At 36.5% G+C, this 19,249-nt stretch overlaps 1 protein-coding gene across 8 annotated transcripts in view; it reads left to right on the top strand.

The window, feature by feature from the left end:
• The window catches only part of ZC3H13 (zinc finger CCCH-type containing 13), a 90,919-nt gene that overhangs the window by 67,574 nt on the left and 4,096 nt on the right, over nt 1–19,249 (top strand). For 3 of the 8 annotated variants that reach the window (XM_035003355.1, XM_035003354.1, XM_035003361.1), the window contains 9 exons: nt 1,020–1,211; nt 5,233–5,316; nt 5,663–6,224; nt 9,257–9,360; nt 9,701–10,894; nt 11,865–12,386; nt 13,451–13,603; nt 14,682–14,882; nt 17,439–17,602. In XM_035003355.1, the coding sequence (XP_034859246.1) occupies nt 1,020–1,211; nt 5,233–5,316; nt 5,663–6,224; nt 9,257–9,360; nt 9,701–10,894; nt 11,865–12,386; nt 13,451–13,603; nt 14,682–14,882; nt 17,439–17,602 (3,176 nt within the window). The remainder of the gene's footprint in view (nt 1–1,019; nt 1,212–5,232; nt 5,317–5,662; nt 6,225–9,256; nt 9,361–9,700; nt 10,895–11,864; nt 12,387–13,450; nt 13,604–14,681; nt 14,883–17,438; nt 17,603–19,249) is intronic. The other 5 variants (XM_035003357.1, XM_035003356.1, XM_035003358.1 and 2 more) reach the window with 5 other exon arrangements.

Genomic DNA, 19,249 nt, shown 5'->3' with positions numbered 1-19,249 from the left:
GGTATTTAGGTTGCTTCTGTGTCATGGCTATTGTAAATAATGCTGCAGTGAACGTGAGGTATCTCTTCCAGAGCCTGATTTCAATTCCTTTGGATATATACCCAGAAGTGGGATTACTGGATCATACATGGGTCTATTTTTTCATTTTTTTGAGGAACCTCTGTACTGTTTTCCTGTAGTGGCTGTGTAGCTTTGCATTACCATTACCACATTCAAGATATTCAGTTGTGTATCACAGGACTCCCTGTATTACCCCTTTATAGCCACACTCAAATCCCCTCTCTTGTCCCTAACCCCTGGCAACCACTAATATGTCCTCCATCTTATAATTGTTATTTCACAAATGTTACATAATGGAATCATGCTATATATATATCCTGTTGAGATTGGCTTTTTCACTCAGCATAATTTCCTTGAGGTTCATCCAAATTGTTACATGTATTAATAGTTTGTTCCTTGTAGTATTCCATGGTCTGGGGATACCACAGTTTAACCATTCACCATTGAAAGACATTTGGGTACTTCCCAGGTTTTGGCTTTTATACTATGAACATTCATTTCCAACATTTTTAAATGAAGATTTTCAGGCACCACTTAATGTCAACAAAATACCTTGGTTCTGTATTGGAATGTTTTTGCTATAAATTGTAATCAAAGCAGTAATATGTATCAACTTTTTTATTTTCATATTTCTGTGAATTAGATATGAACAGATAGTTTTCATTTTTTGTTTTGTTGGGTTTTGGGTTAACCAAAATGAACCTTCTTGCTTTATGATTCCATTAAGACTTTTTTTATCGATAGAAAAAACTGGGACTTGGCTTACCTAAGCCCATCATTAGACAACTTGGGTGTTTTGATTCAACATTTAATATTCTTTTCAGTAATGATTACCATACTTTGAAACACTAACACACCTTCTTTACCTGTATGTTTTTTGGGAAGAAAGATTGTGACTGTTGAAACTTGTTTAATAAAGTGTATGTGTTTAAACATTTGTGTGAATATCCTTTGTTTAGGAAGTCGAGGCACAAGAGGTTCTCAAATTGATAGTCACAGTAGTAGTAGCAACTATCATGACAGCTGGGAAACTCGAAGTAGCTATCCTGAAAGAGACAGATATCCTGAAAGAGACAACAGAGACCAAGCAAGGGATTCTTCCTTTGAGAGAAGACATGGAGAGAGAGACCGTCGTGACAACAGAGAGAGAGGTTTGTCAAATCGCATATTATTCAATAATGACCAACAGTAATTGGGAGAATTGTCTTCTAAAACCATTATCAATTTACTTTTTAATACAGCTTTTAAGACTTTTGCTTGTTGACACATTTGAAACTATTATATTTACTCATGTAATCTTCCTTGTTTACTTAGTATAAGAGAGAGTATGTAAATAGCTGGCTACCAGAGTACCTGTTTGGCAACAGAGTAGGTACTGAGGTGTAATAAGTACTTGCATACCACAAGAACCTAGGTGCCCTACTTTATGTCTCTCACTTTAACCAGATAGCTTACAACCCTTTAAAGAATGTAGATGTGCCCATTCTAGGCATTTCTGCTTCAGGAGATACTCTCTCACCTGAGTATCCTGGACACTCACTCACTAGCTGTGATAATAAACAGACTCTTGTAAGGGCTGTCAGAAAAACAAAGGAAAAAAATTGATGATGGTAGGGTTGGGGTGGTTTGAGGGAATATTTTATGCATGTTCCTTCTTGAGAATTTGCAATACTTGCTTTAGCTAATTTTATATTCCTGTATATCTTAAGCTAAACATTTTTGGTTACTGTATTAGATTCTACTCTATTAGATCTACCCTCTTAAATCAGTTTTGAAGCAAGATTACTCAAAGTCATTTAAGAAGGGTTTATAAGTACTTTCTTTAACAGGCTTTTACTGTCTATATGTATTAGGGCCTTTAAACTCTTTAAGATTTTATGAAGGTCTTACTAACTTTGGCTGGTTACTACAGTAAGGTTTGCTATAATGCTGAGATTAATATACTACAAAACTTGATTGAGTAGGAAATTGAATAATCATGTTTTATAGTGGGCTGAATCACAAAGGTAATAGTGTATATTGATATGGACAGTAATGAAAGAAAGAAGTCACTAAGAGACCATGTACTTTGGGAGTATAGATGAGATCAGACTTGGTTGAGTTGAGTTTGTTAGAGTAAGCCTAATGCATTTGGGTTAAAAGATGTGTGTGATTTCCTTAGTTACAGATGAGGCTGGAGTTTATATGTTGTGTGTTGATATCTGAAATTATATCTTCCCTAATGCTGATTCACCTCTCTTTAACACTATGTCCTTGTAATGCTATGCTTTTTTAATATCTCTTCTTTCTCTCTCTTTTTTTTTTTTCCTAGTTGGATATCCTAGCTCAGGTTTTTTCATCTTATTCCTGAAATTCACTAGTAACATTTGGTTTCAATCTTATATTTAGTTCTCAACCATTCATGTGTTAAGTTTCCGGGAACTTTGATAGTTGCTTTTTATATATTCCCAGACTTACTATTGTAAAAGATATTAAGTCTGGGAATATATATAAAATATCCTTTAAAATCCTTTTATCTTTATAATATCCCTGTGAATGTAGGTATGACAAGAGAATTCACATTTCATAACTTAGGAGATTTGGGCTAGGAGAAGGATAGTTGATTTTTCCACTATTACAGAGAAGTAAGTTCCAGAGCTGGAATTCAGACTCAGATCTTCTGAATGCAAGTTCTGTCCTCTTTCTCTTTTACTTTACTATAACTACTTCAATAAGAATCATTTGTATGATTGAAATAGAACTATATATTTGAGGTTATTGATATATTCCACAGTGTTTATTGAGTCCTCATGCACTTTGCTAGGTTCTTGAAGTACCATAGTTCTTGTGCTTATAGAACTTAATGGGAGGGAAGATACCCCCCCTTACACCCAGAAAGAGAAATGACTATTGAGTGCAGTCAAGGACACAAAGAATGTTCCCAGATAGAAATAAAGGATAAGAGAGGGACCTAATTAGATAGACTGTGTATGTAAAATTTGGGGAGATGACATTTATGCAGAAGCATAAATGCAAGAGAAGAAGCTAACATTACAAAGATTGAGGGTAAAAACATTCCATACAGAGGGAAGAATATGTGCCAGTTCCCTGAGATAGGAAATACCTTAATATGTCCTAGAGTTTGGAAGAAAACCAATGTGACCAGAGTACGATGAGCAGTAGGAAGATTGATAGAGGTTGAGGGTAGAGATGTGCCCAGGCACCTTGTTCTGTGCTCAGGAATTTCAGTCTTCCCTTTAGTTCTTCACAGGCTGATTAGGTACACAGAGACAGTTGGAGTTTGATGAATGCTAGCTACTACTGTATGAAGTTCTGTGAGATGACAGAGGAGCAGATAGTCCTGAGATCAGGAAAGCTTCCCTAAAGAGTTTGCTAGGAGGAACAGTGGAAGAAACACTTTGGCAGGGAGAGGGTATAGCATGTGCAGACACGCAGGACTAAAAGAAACAAATGGCTGTAGAGTAGAGTAGTAATGAATTAAGGTGTTGGGAGTAGAGGTATCCCATAATTGGTAGGGAAGGAAAGAAACTGGGAAAAACGACTGATGAGGGACTATAGGCCAGGTTCTAAATAGCCTAATAAACCAGGCTAAAAATTTTGATTCAGTTGCCTTTTCACTACCTACAAGGCAACTGCTTTTAAGCAGTTAGAAAAAATAGAGTTTTCATGAAAAAAGTATGTTAAGTCTGGGGAAGGACTGAAGACAAGGATAACAACCAGTTAGACTGTTGATGACAGACATCTAAGAAGAGGTGATCAGATCACAAGGATGGAGAGAGGAAATGGAATAAAGAAATATTTTGAGAGTGAAATTGATGGATAACTCAGAGATTTCCAGCTTTCATGAATGGGTATGTCATTCATTAAGATAAGGAAATATGAAGAGAAGAGCATCTTTGAAGAACATATTTTGGGGAGAAGATTAAAAAAAATAGTTTAGACACATTAAAGTGATGTTCTTATAGCCTCTTCATTTTCTTTGAAGTAAGAGACATTGTCTTTTTCATTGGGGAAAATAGAATTTTTATCTGTCAAAAAAAGAGTAAAATAGTTTATTCCCTGACATTGCTATAATCAGAAATTTCAAGTATGAATTACTACAAGTTGCAGTATTGAATTTCACGTTGTTTTGTAATCATTGTGACATTAGTATGACCCCTAAACCAGGAACTCAGACAGTCTAAGACCATAAATGTGTAGCATTTGGGGAATCAAAAGTGGACAATAGAACCATTTTAAATTTAAGTTGGCTTCAGCAAAAGTAAAAAAGGGTTTAAGAGAATTAACTTCTAGTCCTGATGTCCTAATAAATCTGCCATCTCTGTGACTTTGGCCAGTCAACTTCTGGACCTTAATTTCTGTGTTTTTAAGAAGAAAAGGGCTGGACAAGGTTTTGTTTTAGCTTTAAAATTCTATGAACTTTTGTATTGATATATAACCTCTAAAGAGTAATTATGCGTAAGTCCTGCCTTTTTCATCTGTGATAAGATAGGAAATTCAAATTACTATATTGATTGAACCCTTCCCTGGAAATATCCTAAAGTTATTCTGCTTAATAAGTTGATATTAGATATTCCACTTGAAAACCTATTGACCACATTGTAGTATGACCTTTATGACTAACCCATAAACCTTATTACATAATACGAAAATAGAAACATCACACAGTAGCCTAGATCCTACCACAGTGAACTACTTTCAAAAATGGCTAGCTCTGTGGAAAAGTTGATGCCATTTCTAATACATTTTTTGGTCCCAGACTAATTTCCTGCTCAGCTGGGCATTTGGGCAGCATGTATTCATTTTCTCTGTGTTTATATGATTCATGTATTTAAAAAAATATATTTATACAAAATGTGATGAGATGATAAGTTAACATTTTTAAGAAAACAGCTCTTCATCTGAGTGATGAGTTATATGATTAAATAAAACTTAATTTATTATAAATATATATATCACTAATATGAAACACTTTACATTTGATTACTTCAAGATTGCTAAGCATCAGTACCCTTAATATTCTAGTTTATGATAAATTGATATTGCAGCAACAATTATTGACAGATGTTTTGTTCTATATTTTCCTCACATAATAGCTGCACTTTGATGTGTATATATTTTGGCCTGAAATTAGAGGTGTGACTTACGAGGGAAATTTTTTTTTTCCTTCAGCTCCTATGTTCTACACCTCCTGCTGCCCCTATCCTTTGCCACCAGTGTTCTCAGGTCCTGCTGGGGGGACAGAGAAGATCAGAGGTGAAGGGTAGAGATGGCAGAAAGTGGGGTTGGAGCAGTGGGCTGGAGGTAGGGTAGGGAGCATGCAGAGAAAGATCAAAGGTGGATCAGTGGGAGGTGGGAAGGGGGTTGATGGGGAGCAGAAAACATGTTAGTTAGAGGGCAAATAAAACTTACCTTTAAAAAAATTTGTAAACATCTAGGGGTGATTATTTGGATGATTAACTTAAAACGTAAATATAGTACCTGATTTATATTTGCTGCCAGTGTGACCCTATACACAGATAAAATTTAAGATTTGCCATACTGTCTTACCAATAGGTTATCTGTCAAATTAATCACTGACAAAACTTGATTTTCATTGTAGATCAAAGACCAAGCTCACCAATTCGACATCAGGGAAGGAATGACGAGCTTGAGCGTGATGAAAGAAGAGAGGAACGAAGAGTAGACAGAGTGGAGGATAGAAGAGATGAAAGGGCTAGAGAGAGAGAGAGGGAGCGAGAGCGAGACAGAGAGCGTGAGAGGGAGAGGGAGCGTGAGCGGGATCGGGAAAGAGAGAAGGAAAGAGAGCTGGAAAGAGAGCGTGCTAGGGAGCGGGAGAGAGAAAGAGAAAGAGAAAAGGAGAGGGACCGTGAAAGAGAGCGAGATCGTGACCATGATCGAGAGAGGGAGAGAGAGAGGGAGCGAGATAGGGAAAAAGAACGGGAGCGAGAGAGAGAAGAGAGGGAGCGAGAGAGAGAGAGAGAGCGGGAGAGGGAACGAGAGCGAGAGCGGGAACGAGAGAGAGCGAGAGAAAGGGATAAAGAACGAGAGCGTCAGAGGGATTGGGAAGACAAAGAAAAAGGACGAGATGACCGCCGAGAAAAGCGGGAAGATACCAGAGAAGACCGGAATCCCAGAGATGGACACGATGAGAGAAAGTCAAAGTAAGAATGAGAATGAATCAGTTCTTTAAAGGTTATATTTCAGTAAAGAGTTTCATTTAATGCTTTTTAGTGTGCCCCTGATGTTCTGATAATTCTTTTTGCTCTCTACATTTTCCTGTATTTTAATTTTATTATATGTATTTGGTGTTTAAAGTCTTTTGAATTGTCTAGGGGGGGAAAAAAACAGTTACTCATTCTATTTCTGTAACCATGGATATAATTAATCATTCTTGTTTACTGTGCCATTTTTGATGACATACTGGCTTATTCAACTTCTATAGACTTGTTAAGGAATCCAACTAAAGGTGATAGAACCAATAAACTTATATCTCATCATATCCACCTTATAACTAGTTAATGGAGTTGACCAGTCACCAGGAGATACTGCCTGTGCTATTCCTGATAATCCTTCATGAGTTTTGTGTACTTATTAGTCTGGAGTCATTACCCCCAGCGCCAGAAGCATTCACGTGTCTTAAAACTGAGGGAAGCCCTGCAACCACTGCATGGCTAGAAGATGATGAGAGATAGGAGTTGTCCTCTCTTGAGCTGTGGAGTTATAGTACATTACTGGGCTCAAAGATGTGTTATTATTTCAAATATCTGAGGACAGTTTCTCTTTTTCTTTTTTTCCCTTGTCTTTTTTTTTTTTTTTTTAACCAAAAAGAATTTATTTGCTCAGGTATCTGGGAAGTCCATGGTTGGTGTTCATTTATTCTGATGTGACTATATTCAGACTTCCAAACAAAGTATCGGGAATGCTGTCTATCTCTACACTCTTTTCTTCTGTGTGAGTTCCAATCTCAAAAAGGTTTCTCCAGATGATGGCTAAGATGGCCCGAGTGTATGCCTATCATCTTCACAGCCCTCTCTGTATGTTGGGGCTCTCATTAGTTGAGGAGTAGACAAGAGATTTAAGTCAGTCACTGTAGCCATGAGAATTTTGGATTCATTGGTCAGTTTTGAGGTTTTAATGGACATAAAGCCAACTTCATTGGAGTTAACTGCCTTTTTTTTTTAAGTTTGCTAAAACAAACTGTGGAAATAATTTATATATTCAATTCCATTGCTTCTGCCTCCAGTTCATTTGAATCATGGTGAATACAGCTCCCTTCTTTAGGTTTTTTTCATCACTGCTGTTGTAGATTATGGTTACAGACAAAGAACATAACACAGAAGTGGAGGCTTCTTCTGTTAGGTCTTGGCTTCCCTTCATCTGCAGCTAGGATTTTCTATAGTTCACTGACTGGCTTCCCTTTCCCCACATTAAAAAAAAAATCTTACATTAACATAAAATTCAGATACTACCTTAACACATGTAGGCACACAGTTATTATTTCTCTTCCCTGACCTCCTTAAGCTAAGATTGAAATCTTTGTTATTTATCATTATCCAGTCCTATGCTTTATTTTTCCATGATTTTGATCTCTGCTTACAGTGGCAAAAATTTCTGGTTCTTTGTAGCTGGACAATCTAAACATTGTAAGAACCCCAGAAACTTAGGAGTCAAACAGCTCTATAACAATAACTAGCTATCTGAAATTAATATCTTGATATGTTTATCAGTTATATTGTCATCTCAGTAGTTGAATTTATCCAGAACGTTTTTTAACCCCTATTATGTAGAAGGTTTTATTTGCTGAATTGCCATACTGTTTATTTTACTCTTAATTTTGTTTCTGTAGCTATTTCCTTGAAGTTAAAGTTCTTTTTTGTGTATTTTAATTAATCACTTTATTCTGGTATATCAGTTATCTCTTGCTATGTATCAAACCACACAAAAAATTAGTAGTTTAAAACAACCATTAATCTGCTCATAATTCTGTAGATCAGCACTTTTGGCTGGGCTCAGCAGAGCGATTCTGCTGATCTTACTTGGGATCACTCATGTTTCCAGTCAGTCTGATAGTTCAGCTGGGTTTGGATAACCCAGAATGGCCCCACTTTTACATCTGGCATTTGGTACTGGCTGTTGGTTGGGGCATCTCTTTTCTCCTCCACATGACCTTTCATCCGCCAATAGTCTAAACTCTGCATATAATGATGGAAACATACCCAGAGGGCAAAAGCAGAAGTTGCGTTACCTCTTGAGTCCTGACTTTCCAAACTTACACTGTGTTCTTTCACCACATCCTCTTGTCATAGCGGGTCAGTGGGCCAGCCCAGATTCAAAGAATGGAGAGATAGATGGCCTAATGATGAGGAGCTCTGGATAGGGAATTGTATGAGCTTGGACCTGTAAGTTGTCATTCTAATCTCCCATCTCTGGGATTCTGGTCTTCTCTGGTTACTCATCTGTGTAAATGAGCTGTCAAGGAGATAGGTGTGCTGCAGTGTTTTTGCCACTTTTGACCATAGTATTTATAAACAATGTTAATTTAAAAAAAAAGTGGCCAAAATTTAATGAGAAAATAGGAAAACACTAGGATAATTTAAGTACCAGAGATAGAAATGACTAGTCACTTAATGTTTAACTTAAAGAACAAGAAATATAGTGAACATATGAATTATTTTATTAATTTGCCACCAAGCAAGTGATTTAGTTCTAAGAAGAGGTAAGGAACCAATTTTTCCAGTATACCCACAACATGATTGGCACTGGGCTTATGATACAACTAATTTAAATTCATGTCTTTTTAACTCCAAAGCAAATACTAAATTTTCTCATTTGGCTTCCCAACATAAAGTATTTCTTTATCATAAAAATGTAAAAATAATGAGTTAAGTTTTAGTAAAGGGTACATTAATATATTAATGCCTCTGTTGTACGTTACCATCTTGTAGTAATTAAATCTGGTGATTTAATGAAGCAAGACCTATTGCCATGTATTTTTAAGTCCACAATTGTGTGTCTTAACAAAGTGAAGAATTTTACTAAAGATACTGAATACCTTTTGTATGATATAGCTCTGACAATATTGCTCTCTTACAATTTTATATTCTAGTCATAGTAAAGAAATAATACTAAAAACTAGTAAAGAAATTGCTTTTTCATCCCCTGGAAGTTTATAAGTTATATTTGTCCAACTTAGGAAACGCTATAGAAATGAAGGGAGTCCTAGCCCTCGTCAGTCACCTAAGCGCCGGCGAGAACATTCTCCTGACAGTGATGCGTACAACAGCGGAGATGATAAAAGTAAGCAGAATATTTTCTGTTTCTATGTCCACGTCCCTTTATAGCCATGAGACCATTCTTTGGCATTAGTAGAAAATGATGAAGTAAGATTTAAAAATTTTCTTACTTTGCTGCCTCTGAATATCTCATGTGACTAAAGTATATGCTAGAAATACAGTTACTTTATCGTACTGGCACTGTCATTTCCTACTCTTTGTAATAAAGCCATGTCTTGAGTAAAATTATTGCCATTTTTAAAGTTTTAAAATGAAAAGTGAGAGGTTAGGTTGTTATTTTTTCTGTGTAACATGCAATGTTGTTTACCTGGTGAAAGTGTGATTACTTTCATCTTTTTGTATAGATGAAAAACATAGACTCTTGAGCCAGGTTGTACGACCTCAAGAGTCTCGTTCTCTCAGTCCGTCACACCTTACAGAAGACAGGCAGGGTAGATGGAAAGAGGAAGATCGTAAACTAGAAAGAAAAGAGAGTTCAAGGCGGTATGAAGAGCAAGAGCTCAAAGAGAAAGTTTCTTCTGTAGATAAGCAGAGAGAACAGACAGAAATCATGGAAAGCTCAAGAACTCGTGCACAAGACATGATAGGACACCACCCGTCTGATGATCGAGACACATCTGATCGAGCTCATGATGAGAACAAGAAAAAAGCAAAAATTCAAAAGAAACCAATGAAGAAAAAGAAAGAGGATGATGTTGGGATAGAGAGGGGTAACACAGAGATAGCATCTGAAGATGGTCAAGTATTTTCACCAAAAAAAGGACAGAAGAAGAAAAGTATTGAAAAAAAACGTAAAAAATCCAAAGGCGATTCGGATATTTCTGATGAAGAAGCAGCCCTGCAGAGTAAGAAGAAGCGAGGCCCACGGACTCCCCCAATAACAACCAAAGAGGAGCTGGTTGAAATTTCCAACAGTAAGGATGGCAGTCTAGAGGATTCTCAGAAAAAAGAAGATACGGCGTTCAGTGACTGGTCTGATGAGGATGTGCCTGAGCGGGCGGAGGGGGCAGAACCGGAGCACGCCGCCACGGCTGCTACTCCTGCGAGGACTCCTTCTCCGTCTTCTCTTCCTCCTCCTCCTCCTCCTGCGGCCACTGCTGCCAGTACCACTGGCCCGGCTCCTCTCGCCACGTCCGCTGCCGCCAGCTTCACATCGACCACCGCCATTGCCTCCTCTGCCACCCCCACCGGTACCGCCAACGAAGACTCGCACAGAAAGTGCCATAGAGCACGAGCGGAAAAAGTAGAGGCACCTCACGTTACTATAGAAGACGCACCGCATCGCAAGCCAGTGGATCAAAAGAGGAGTAGCAGCCTTGGGAGCAATCGGAGTAATCGTAGTCATACGTCAGGTCGTCTCCGTTCCCCATCCAATGATTCTGCCCATCGAAGTGGAGATGACCAGAGTGGTCGAAAGAGAGTACTGCATAGTGGCTCAAGAGATAGAGAGAAAACAAAAAGTCTGGAAATCACAGGAGAGAGAAAATCTAGGATTGATCAGTTAAAGCGTGGAGAACCCAGTCGAAGTACTTCTTCAGGTAATAAAATTGAATTATAATCTAACCAAGTGTTTCCTGTCTTATCATATTTTATACAGTTTTATATTTTATACAAATTATAAAGTAAATGCTGTGTTGGTTATGATATACACTGCCTTAAAGTTTAAGGAGCTTAAAAGCTTACCCATGCCACCAAAATGTTACCATTAATACCAACCTTATAATGGAGAGACTTTGAGTGACGTCCGTCAGTTTAATATCAGGATGTTAGTATATCTTGGTGGAAGGGCTTATGTATTCAAGTCCCTTATTGATGCCTAAAATTTGTAACCTTCCTGCTCTTCTTCCTGCAGCCAGTGCTTGTTCTTTTGACCACAGAAAATAAGGTTAGGGCATAGGAAGAGATCAGATAATGAAGTGATCAGTTCTGTTAACGCTTACCATTTTATATATGTATTTCTTGGAAGATATTTTGTGGTTATAGTGGAAATAAACATGTTTCCGTGTCTTTTACCTATTTTTTTTTTTTTTAAAGATTTTTTGTTTATTTATTTGACACAGAGAGAGACACAGCGAGAGAGGGAACACAAGCAGGGGGAGTGGGAGAGGGAGAAGCAGGCTTCCCGCTGAGCGGGAAGCCTGACACGGGGCTCGATCCCAGGACCCAGGGATCATGACCTGAGCTGAAGGCAGTTGCTTAACGACTGAGCCACCCAGGCGCCCTGTCTTTTACCTATTTTAATTAGCACTTTAATGGAGAGAGATCAATTTTTCCTTAAAATGAGTTCCTCGAATAATTGGGAATATAGAAATATCAAATTGTAAGCTTTAAAGGACCCTAAGATGAAACATTTTCTTTTCTTTCTTCCCACTGAAGTATAGTTGACACACAATGTTACATTAATTTGAGGTGTTGTATAGCACAGTGATTTGACTTATGCCTGCTCGCCACAAGCATAGCAACAGTGAAGCATTTTTTATCTTCTCATGTGTTAACTCTTTGTTTTAGATCGCCAGGACTCAAGGAGCCATAGTTCGAGAAGAAGTTCTCCTGAATCGGATCGACAGGTCCATTCAAGATCCGGGTCGTTCGATAGCAGAGATAGGCTTCAAGAACGTGATCGATATGAGCATGATAGAGAGCGGGACAGAGAGAGGAGAGACACAAGACAGAGAGAATGGGACCGAGATGCCGATAAAGATTGGCCACGGAACAGGGACCGAGATAGATTGCGGGAACGAGAGAGAGAACGAGACAAAAGGAGAGATTTGGACAGGGAAAGAGAGAGACTAATTCCTGATTCTATGGAAAGGGACAGGGACAGAGACAGAGACAGAACTTTTGAGAGTTCTTCTCAAATAGAGTCTGTTAAACGCAGTGAAGCAAAACTGGAAAGTGAACATGAAAGAGACCTAGAAGGCACTTCCCGAGACTCTCTTGCTTCGGATAAAGAAAAAATGGATAAAGATCTAGGATCTGTGCAGGGATTTGAAGATCTAAACAAAGCTGAGAGAACTGAGAGTGTGGAAGGTGAGTGCCACACATTTTTGTCTGTTACCCGGCTCCATTCCTTTCAGATTATATAGAAAACAAAATATTCTCTGAAGGCACTATGCTCCAGCCATCTTTGTACCCTCTCTTCCCATTGCCTGGTAGATGTCTGCCCTTATATCTGCATTTATGTTTAGACATATATTTGTACAATGAAGTTATTAAAGTTGGTTACCTTAGAAGCGAATTGGTGGAGGCATAAGGACATTATTATAGAATTTAATAGAATAGAAAATTATAGGATGACTAGAAACATCTCATAATTATATTTTTTTTGCTGCAAATTTATACCTGTAAAGCATAGGGTTGCATTTTGATAACTAGTGTTGTAAACTCGGTAAAGTGTGTGGATAACTGCTGATTAGAAATCTTAAACATACTCTGTAGTTTTAGGATAATTTTAAGTTCACAGCTAACTCACCAGGTGACAAAGCTTAGCCTACGTGGTTGAGAAAAATTGGTAAGATAGATAAAATGTATGCTAGTGGTGCCAACAAAATATTTTTAAATTATATTACAACATTCTTTTAAAATTGTGTTGGGATAGGAAAGATGAATGGGAGGTAGGGAGAGGATTAATGGCACTTTTACATTTTTACCTCCCTGCTGTAAACATCTTCGTATCATGAGCTAAATGTTATGAACTAAGATTTAAGTTTCAAATAAATGTTATTAATAAGCTTGCAAGTCTTTTAAGTTAATGAGTTTATTGAAGTTAGTAAATTTGGATTTACTTGAAGTTTTATTATAAAAGATTAATGCACACAAGCAACATTAATAAGTTAGTGGTACCTTTTGTCACATTTTAATTGTAATCTTATAACTTGTTTTGATATTGCTGTTCATACTGTGTTCTTGCCATTAAAATTAAATTTAATTCAGTTTTATTTTTTTCTTTTTGAATCGTCAAGTATTTTGAATAATTAAGAAACATAGTTTTCTAAGGAAAAAAATACTTTTCAGGTATTTTTAGTGTTTCCTCTTTGGTTTCACTTAGATGTCCCTTAGATGTGCTCTTTGACATGAAATTAATCTTTCCAAAGCAGGAGATGACGAATCCAAGCTAGATGATGCACATTCATTAGGATCTGGTGCTGGAGAAGGATATGAGCCGATCAGTGATGATGAACTAGATGAAATTCTAGCAGGTGATGCTGAAAAGAGGGAAGACCAACAGGATGAGGAGAAGATGCCAGGTAATCATTTACAAGGGTGGTTGAACATAAAAATTATCTGATTTATGGTATTAAGGTATTTTTTGTTCACTTTCATGCTGTGCGAATTAATGAAAAGCAATTAGAATTTTTCCCTTTATGTTTAAGACTGAAAGGCCAATAAAATGAAAATTATAGTCTATATGTTCTGCTCATTTTTAAGTAGACAGTGCCCATAAATTGGAAAGAGTCCCATTTAAAGTAGCCAAATTCTAAGATTTCCATTCTGCAGGTTAAGATTCATATTCTGTGACCTGGAATCTAACCAAATACTGATTGCCTAGCAGTGTTCTAGATGGTAGATATATGGTACAGAGCTTCAAAATTGTGGTGCCACAAGCCAACTTTTGAAACAATCATTCAAAAATTTAGAATCGTTGAAATTATATTTAAACAGTACCTATATACTTCTGTCAATTTTCTGAACTCAGGAATTATTTTCCCTTATAGTATACTTTATGCGTTGCCAGAGCTTATTCTAGTGACTGCACCATGAAGCAACACCCATTGATGTTCCTGTTGAATCATCCCAGTTAGTCTGATTGTTATAACTTTTTTTTTTTTTTTAAATCATTGTGAGGGTCTTTGCTTTGTCTGGGTATGTAAAATATTAAACTTTTATTTTGACTTAATTTTTTATATATATCACAGTTTTTTCTACTAATGTAAAAGGAGGTATGTATGATTATCTTTTTTATGATATGCCATTAGGTACTTCTAAATAGAATATTACTTTGTTAATTTTTTCAATTGTTCCTTGTCAGTGGATGGATTATTTGTTCTCCGTATTAATAGCCACTGTCTGAGTTACTTATAGGAATGCGTTTGGGTTTTTGTGTGCTTGCCTGTTTTCTTTTGGTGAGGTTTTTTATTGTAAAGATCCTTAGATTCTAAGTATTAGTCTTTATAGGAAAGCTTTCATTTTAAGAAAAGGACATTTTTGGTTCAAAGGACTTGTTATTTAATGCTGTGTTTTGCAATTTCTGTTTCTCTAAAGATAACAACAATGCTATTTCTTGGTGTAAAAAAAAAAAAAAATCCTGTTCTTAACTTTTTACAGATCCATTAGATGTGATAGATGTGGATTGGTCTGGTCTTATGCCAAAGCATCCAAAAGAACCACGAGAGCCTGGGGCTGCACTGTTAAAATTCACACCTGGAGCTGTTATGCTCAGAGTTGGGATTTCTAAAAAGTTGGCAGGTTCTGAACTCTTTACCAAAGTCAAAGAAACATGTCAGAGACTTTTAGAAAAACCCAAAGGTAATTGCATTCTACTTTGTGCAGTGTCTGCTATAACTTAATTAAGTGCCTTTGCAAAGGGTGCTGTTCTGTTCTCATGCAGCACTTACCATATAAGAACTGGGTTTTTGTTTTTGTTTTGAGGACTCACTTAGGTTCTTTATTTAAATCTTCTTTGAAATTTTAGAAAGGAATTTTGACCATGAAAATTAAAACCCACAGAAAAGTTACAAAAATAGCACAGATGAGCTTTCTTACCGTAATTAAACAGGTAGGTTCAAATGTCAGAGCCCTCAGTGGTGTTCCCAAAACTAAACAAAGCAGAGCCTGGAAGAGTGAACTAGATACTTTTCATATCTAAGTAAACTGGGTATCTTGGCAACCCTTTCCCCTGGAAAATGCAGAGTTCTAACCAAATGCAAATGTGTAGGTTGAGCCTTTAACGAAGGGATAAAAACTTAGAACTTGGTGTCTAGACCAGATGGTCTGGATTCCTCAACAGGCCCACCACTTATTAGCTATTATTTAATCTCTATGTGTTAGTGTCACCACTTGTAAGCTGGGAATAAAACCATCAAATTCATAAGATCGTTAGGAGGAGCAAATGAGGTATTATAAGTAAAATACTTAGAACAATTCCTGACATTTAGTGGCACTCAGTAAATATTGACTGCTACTATTTCATTTGAAAATATTTTATCACATTGATTTGAGACCTTATGGCAACAACTTTTCACTATTCTACAGTTTTTTTCTATTTTATCTGGTTCCTACCTTATTAATAGTTTATTAATGGGAGGGGGATGACTGAATAGTAAAAAGGAAAGGAGATAAAACATTAAAGCAACATTTAATTTTGTATCATGTTTGTGAGAGTAAAAAAAGTTTAGGTAAAAAAAGCTTTTTACTAATACAAAATTGAAAAAAATTGTTTTGTTTCAGGGTTTGTTTGGTTTTTTTTGACTGTTAGCATAAGCAATAAAACTCTGTTTGACATGTCCCAATGAACATAGAATGTATGTACATGAAACAAATTATAACTGTGAATGTTACTCGACAAATGACCAAACTCTTGGATTCCTGCCCCACTCTTTTTACCGTGTTTGGTTGGCTCTGTGACCTTAAGCAAATAACTCCTGTGGGTATAAAATGATGGAACGAAACCCCTAAGGTCTTACCCACCTCTGAAGCTATTTGCTCCTATGACTTTGCTAACTATAGAAATGCAGTTTGGCCCTAACTTAATGACATACATTGTAAAAGGGAGTTAATTGTTGCTTACCAATCAGATCTCTCCTACTTTTTGCTGTGATAGCTTTATTAGAGAACGAGAGAACTGATACATGATGCTCAATATAAGTTTCCTAAGGAATGGGACTTCGTCTACTGTTGTATCCATTGTCCAATGATCTTAGACATTCTTACTAATTATGCTAGTGCCTAGAAGAGTACCCGACACACAGTAGGTACTCAATAGGTATTTGTAAAATAATTGGTACTGATTTTTTCCTTCCCATTTGGTCTGTTTCAGTGCCCCAGTACTGAAGAAAGTATATCCCTATGCCATATGTAATTTTTAAAAAAAATTCTAAGATTGAAAACCAAAAATTTTACGTGTATACTGACATTTAAATTGCTTCTGTCTAGGTTTTCTGTGTCTAGTGTGATAGATTTAAGAACAAGTACAGGGGTGCCTGGCTGGCCCATTTGGTAGAGCCTACAGCTCTTGTTCTCAGGGTCATGAGTTCGAGCCCCATGTTGGGTGAAGACTTACTTTTAAAAAAGAAAAGGTACAACTAAAACAGTCTTGAATAATACGTGGTAGTCATTTCAAAACCACGAAGAAACTGGAAGTTTAACCATGTTATACTTTCTAGGGACATGTGCAAGTGTGTGTTTTGTATTGTTTTGAAAGCAACTTTGTTATTGTGTATAAAAATGCAACTGGGGCGCCTGGGTGGCTCAGTTGGTTAAGCAACTGCCTTCGGCTCAGGTCATGATCCTGGAGTCCCGGGATCGAGTCCCGCATCGGGCTCCCTGCTCAGCAGGGGGTCTGCTTCTCCCTCTGACCCTCTTCCCTCTTGTGCTGTCTCTCATTCTCTCTCTCAAATAAATAAAATCTTTAAAAAAAAAATGCAACTGATTTCTGGATATTAATTTTGTATCCTGCAAGTTTACTGAAATCATTTGTTACCTCTAGGAAAACTGCCTTTGCTGTATCCCCAAGGTATTGGACTATTGTGTTATTTTCATTATCTCCATGTATTTTTTGTTTTCCTCTTTCATTTCTCTGTTGACCCATTGGTGGTTTTTAGTAGCATGTTGTTTAGCCTCCACGTGTTTTTTTCCCCTTATAATTTCTATTTTATACTGTTGTGGTCTGAAAAGATGCAGGATATGATTTCAGTCCTCTTAAATTTACTGAGACTTGTTTTGTGGCCTATTATGTATATTGCCTATAATTTTCACCATTGTTATGATAACTTTGATAAAGTATAGACTATATGGAATATTGAAGCAGCCAGTAACACTTTCCTATTTTAGGAAAACTTAATGCCTGTTTGTTTTTATTGAAAGATGCAGACAGTCTTTTTGAACATGAATTGGGGGCTCTCAACATGGCTGCATTACTACGAAAAGAAGAGCGAGCAAGTCTTCTTAGTAATCTTGGACCATGTTGTAAAGCGTTATGCTTCAGACGGGATTCAGCAATCCGGAAGCAGCTTGTTAAAAATGAGAAGGTACTGTTTCCTTGAAAAAAAAAAGCAAATGTATGCATTGTATGAATGTATGTATGAATTATATGAATGGCATTTTTTTTTTCCATTTGATTGCTTTAAGGTGAGATTAAGGTCTCATCTGCTTTTATGAGTTCGGTTTCCTAGTCTTTTACACATGTAAAAGGAAGAATTCTATTTATAATAGTTTTCATTTTACTTTAATAGTATTGATGAAATTTGTGAATAGCAATTTGTTATTCAACATTAGATGCATAAAGAGTTTAAAATTCTCTTTCTGTGAAATATTTTCTTTTTAAATTTCTAGTATGTTTCATTATCTAAACAAGATCAGGGAAAAATTTTTCCAGACACAGAGTGATAAGGATATTTATAAGAAGAAATAGTGTTTATGAGAATGTACCAGGTCAGAAGAAAGGGAAATAAATACAAGTGATTATATTTAAGCTTTTATTTGAGAAGAATAGATTTGGGAGAGATCTGATCATGAGAAATTGAAAATGTCTTAACTTTTAAAACCAACTCTCTTAGGCTTTTTAAAGATTAGAGAAATATTCATTAGCTTTTTACCTGGGGACGTTAAGAAAACATTGCTAGCAGAAAGTGTACTTCATTAAAGAAAAAGTCATGAAAAAGCAAGGGATGAACTCAACTCCAAAGATTAAGAACCTCCTATGCCCTGTATCTGTTTCCACTTTAAAGTCTTCCTTGATTAAAGGCCTTTCTCAGAACTACTTTTGACAGAGTTGCTACAGTCATTCTTCTTTGCACTCCCATTTCATATACTTCGTTCCCTGCATTCTGTTGCTTAGGTGCCCATTGCTCCTTGCAGCTTTTCTCAGTTGGAAATTTTCCCAAGAGAATTAAACCCCAGGTAGCCCTAATAAGCATGTAGGTAATGAATCACCTTCTCTTTTATGTATCTAGAGTGGTACTGCTTCCATCCTCAGTATCAAATTTGAAAAATAATCCATCACATCATTTTCTGTTGGCTCAAGTAGGGGACTTCATTTGAGAAAGGCTACACATTTCGAAGTCTCACCAGAATCCTGCCCCCTTTTTTATAAAAAATATTTTGTAACGTTCCCTGGTTCCTCTTCTGATATGCCATATGCTTCTCAAAAATTGTGACAACCAAAAATACCCTTGTAAAATTCTCCTTGAGCACTGTTGTCAGAACCTTGTAATCCTTCAGTACAGGGCACAGCCCATTAACTAACACATGACACATTATAAAAAGTTAGAGTGGCACAGGATAAATGTCTTAAATGATCCATCTAAAGAAAACATTGTGAGCTTTCTGATTGCTCAGGGTTAAAAATATTTGCACAAAAGCTGAAGATGCTAGAGAATCTCATGAAAAATGCTAAGAAAAATAAAAACCTTTAAAATGTATAACTATGAAAGAAAAGTACAGACTAGGACCATTCATTGAGGAAAGTTGTATGACGGTAAACTCATATTGGTTGGCATTGTCTTTAAATATAATATGTATTTTAAAAATCATTCTTTACTATATATCAGAAGAGATAGGTAAAGGATATGAAGAGAACACCTAGCTGCTTTAAATGAGTTTAATTCTCATTTGATATTATAGTTTTGAAAGAATGTATAGAACCTGTAGCAAGCAAAAGGAAAGAAAGAATACCA

Source organism: Mirounga leonina, unplaced genomic scaffold (assembly GCF_011800145.1).
Source record: "Mirounga leonina isolate KUSES-001 unplaced genomic scaffold, KU_Mleo_1.0 Mir_127, whole genome shotgun sequence".
Classification (NCBI taxonomy): domain Eukaryota; kingdom Metazoa; phylum Chordata; class Mammalia; order Carnivora; family Phocidae; genus Mirounga; species Mirounga leonina.
This window is presented reverse-complemented; position numbering and strand designations above follow the sequence as displayed.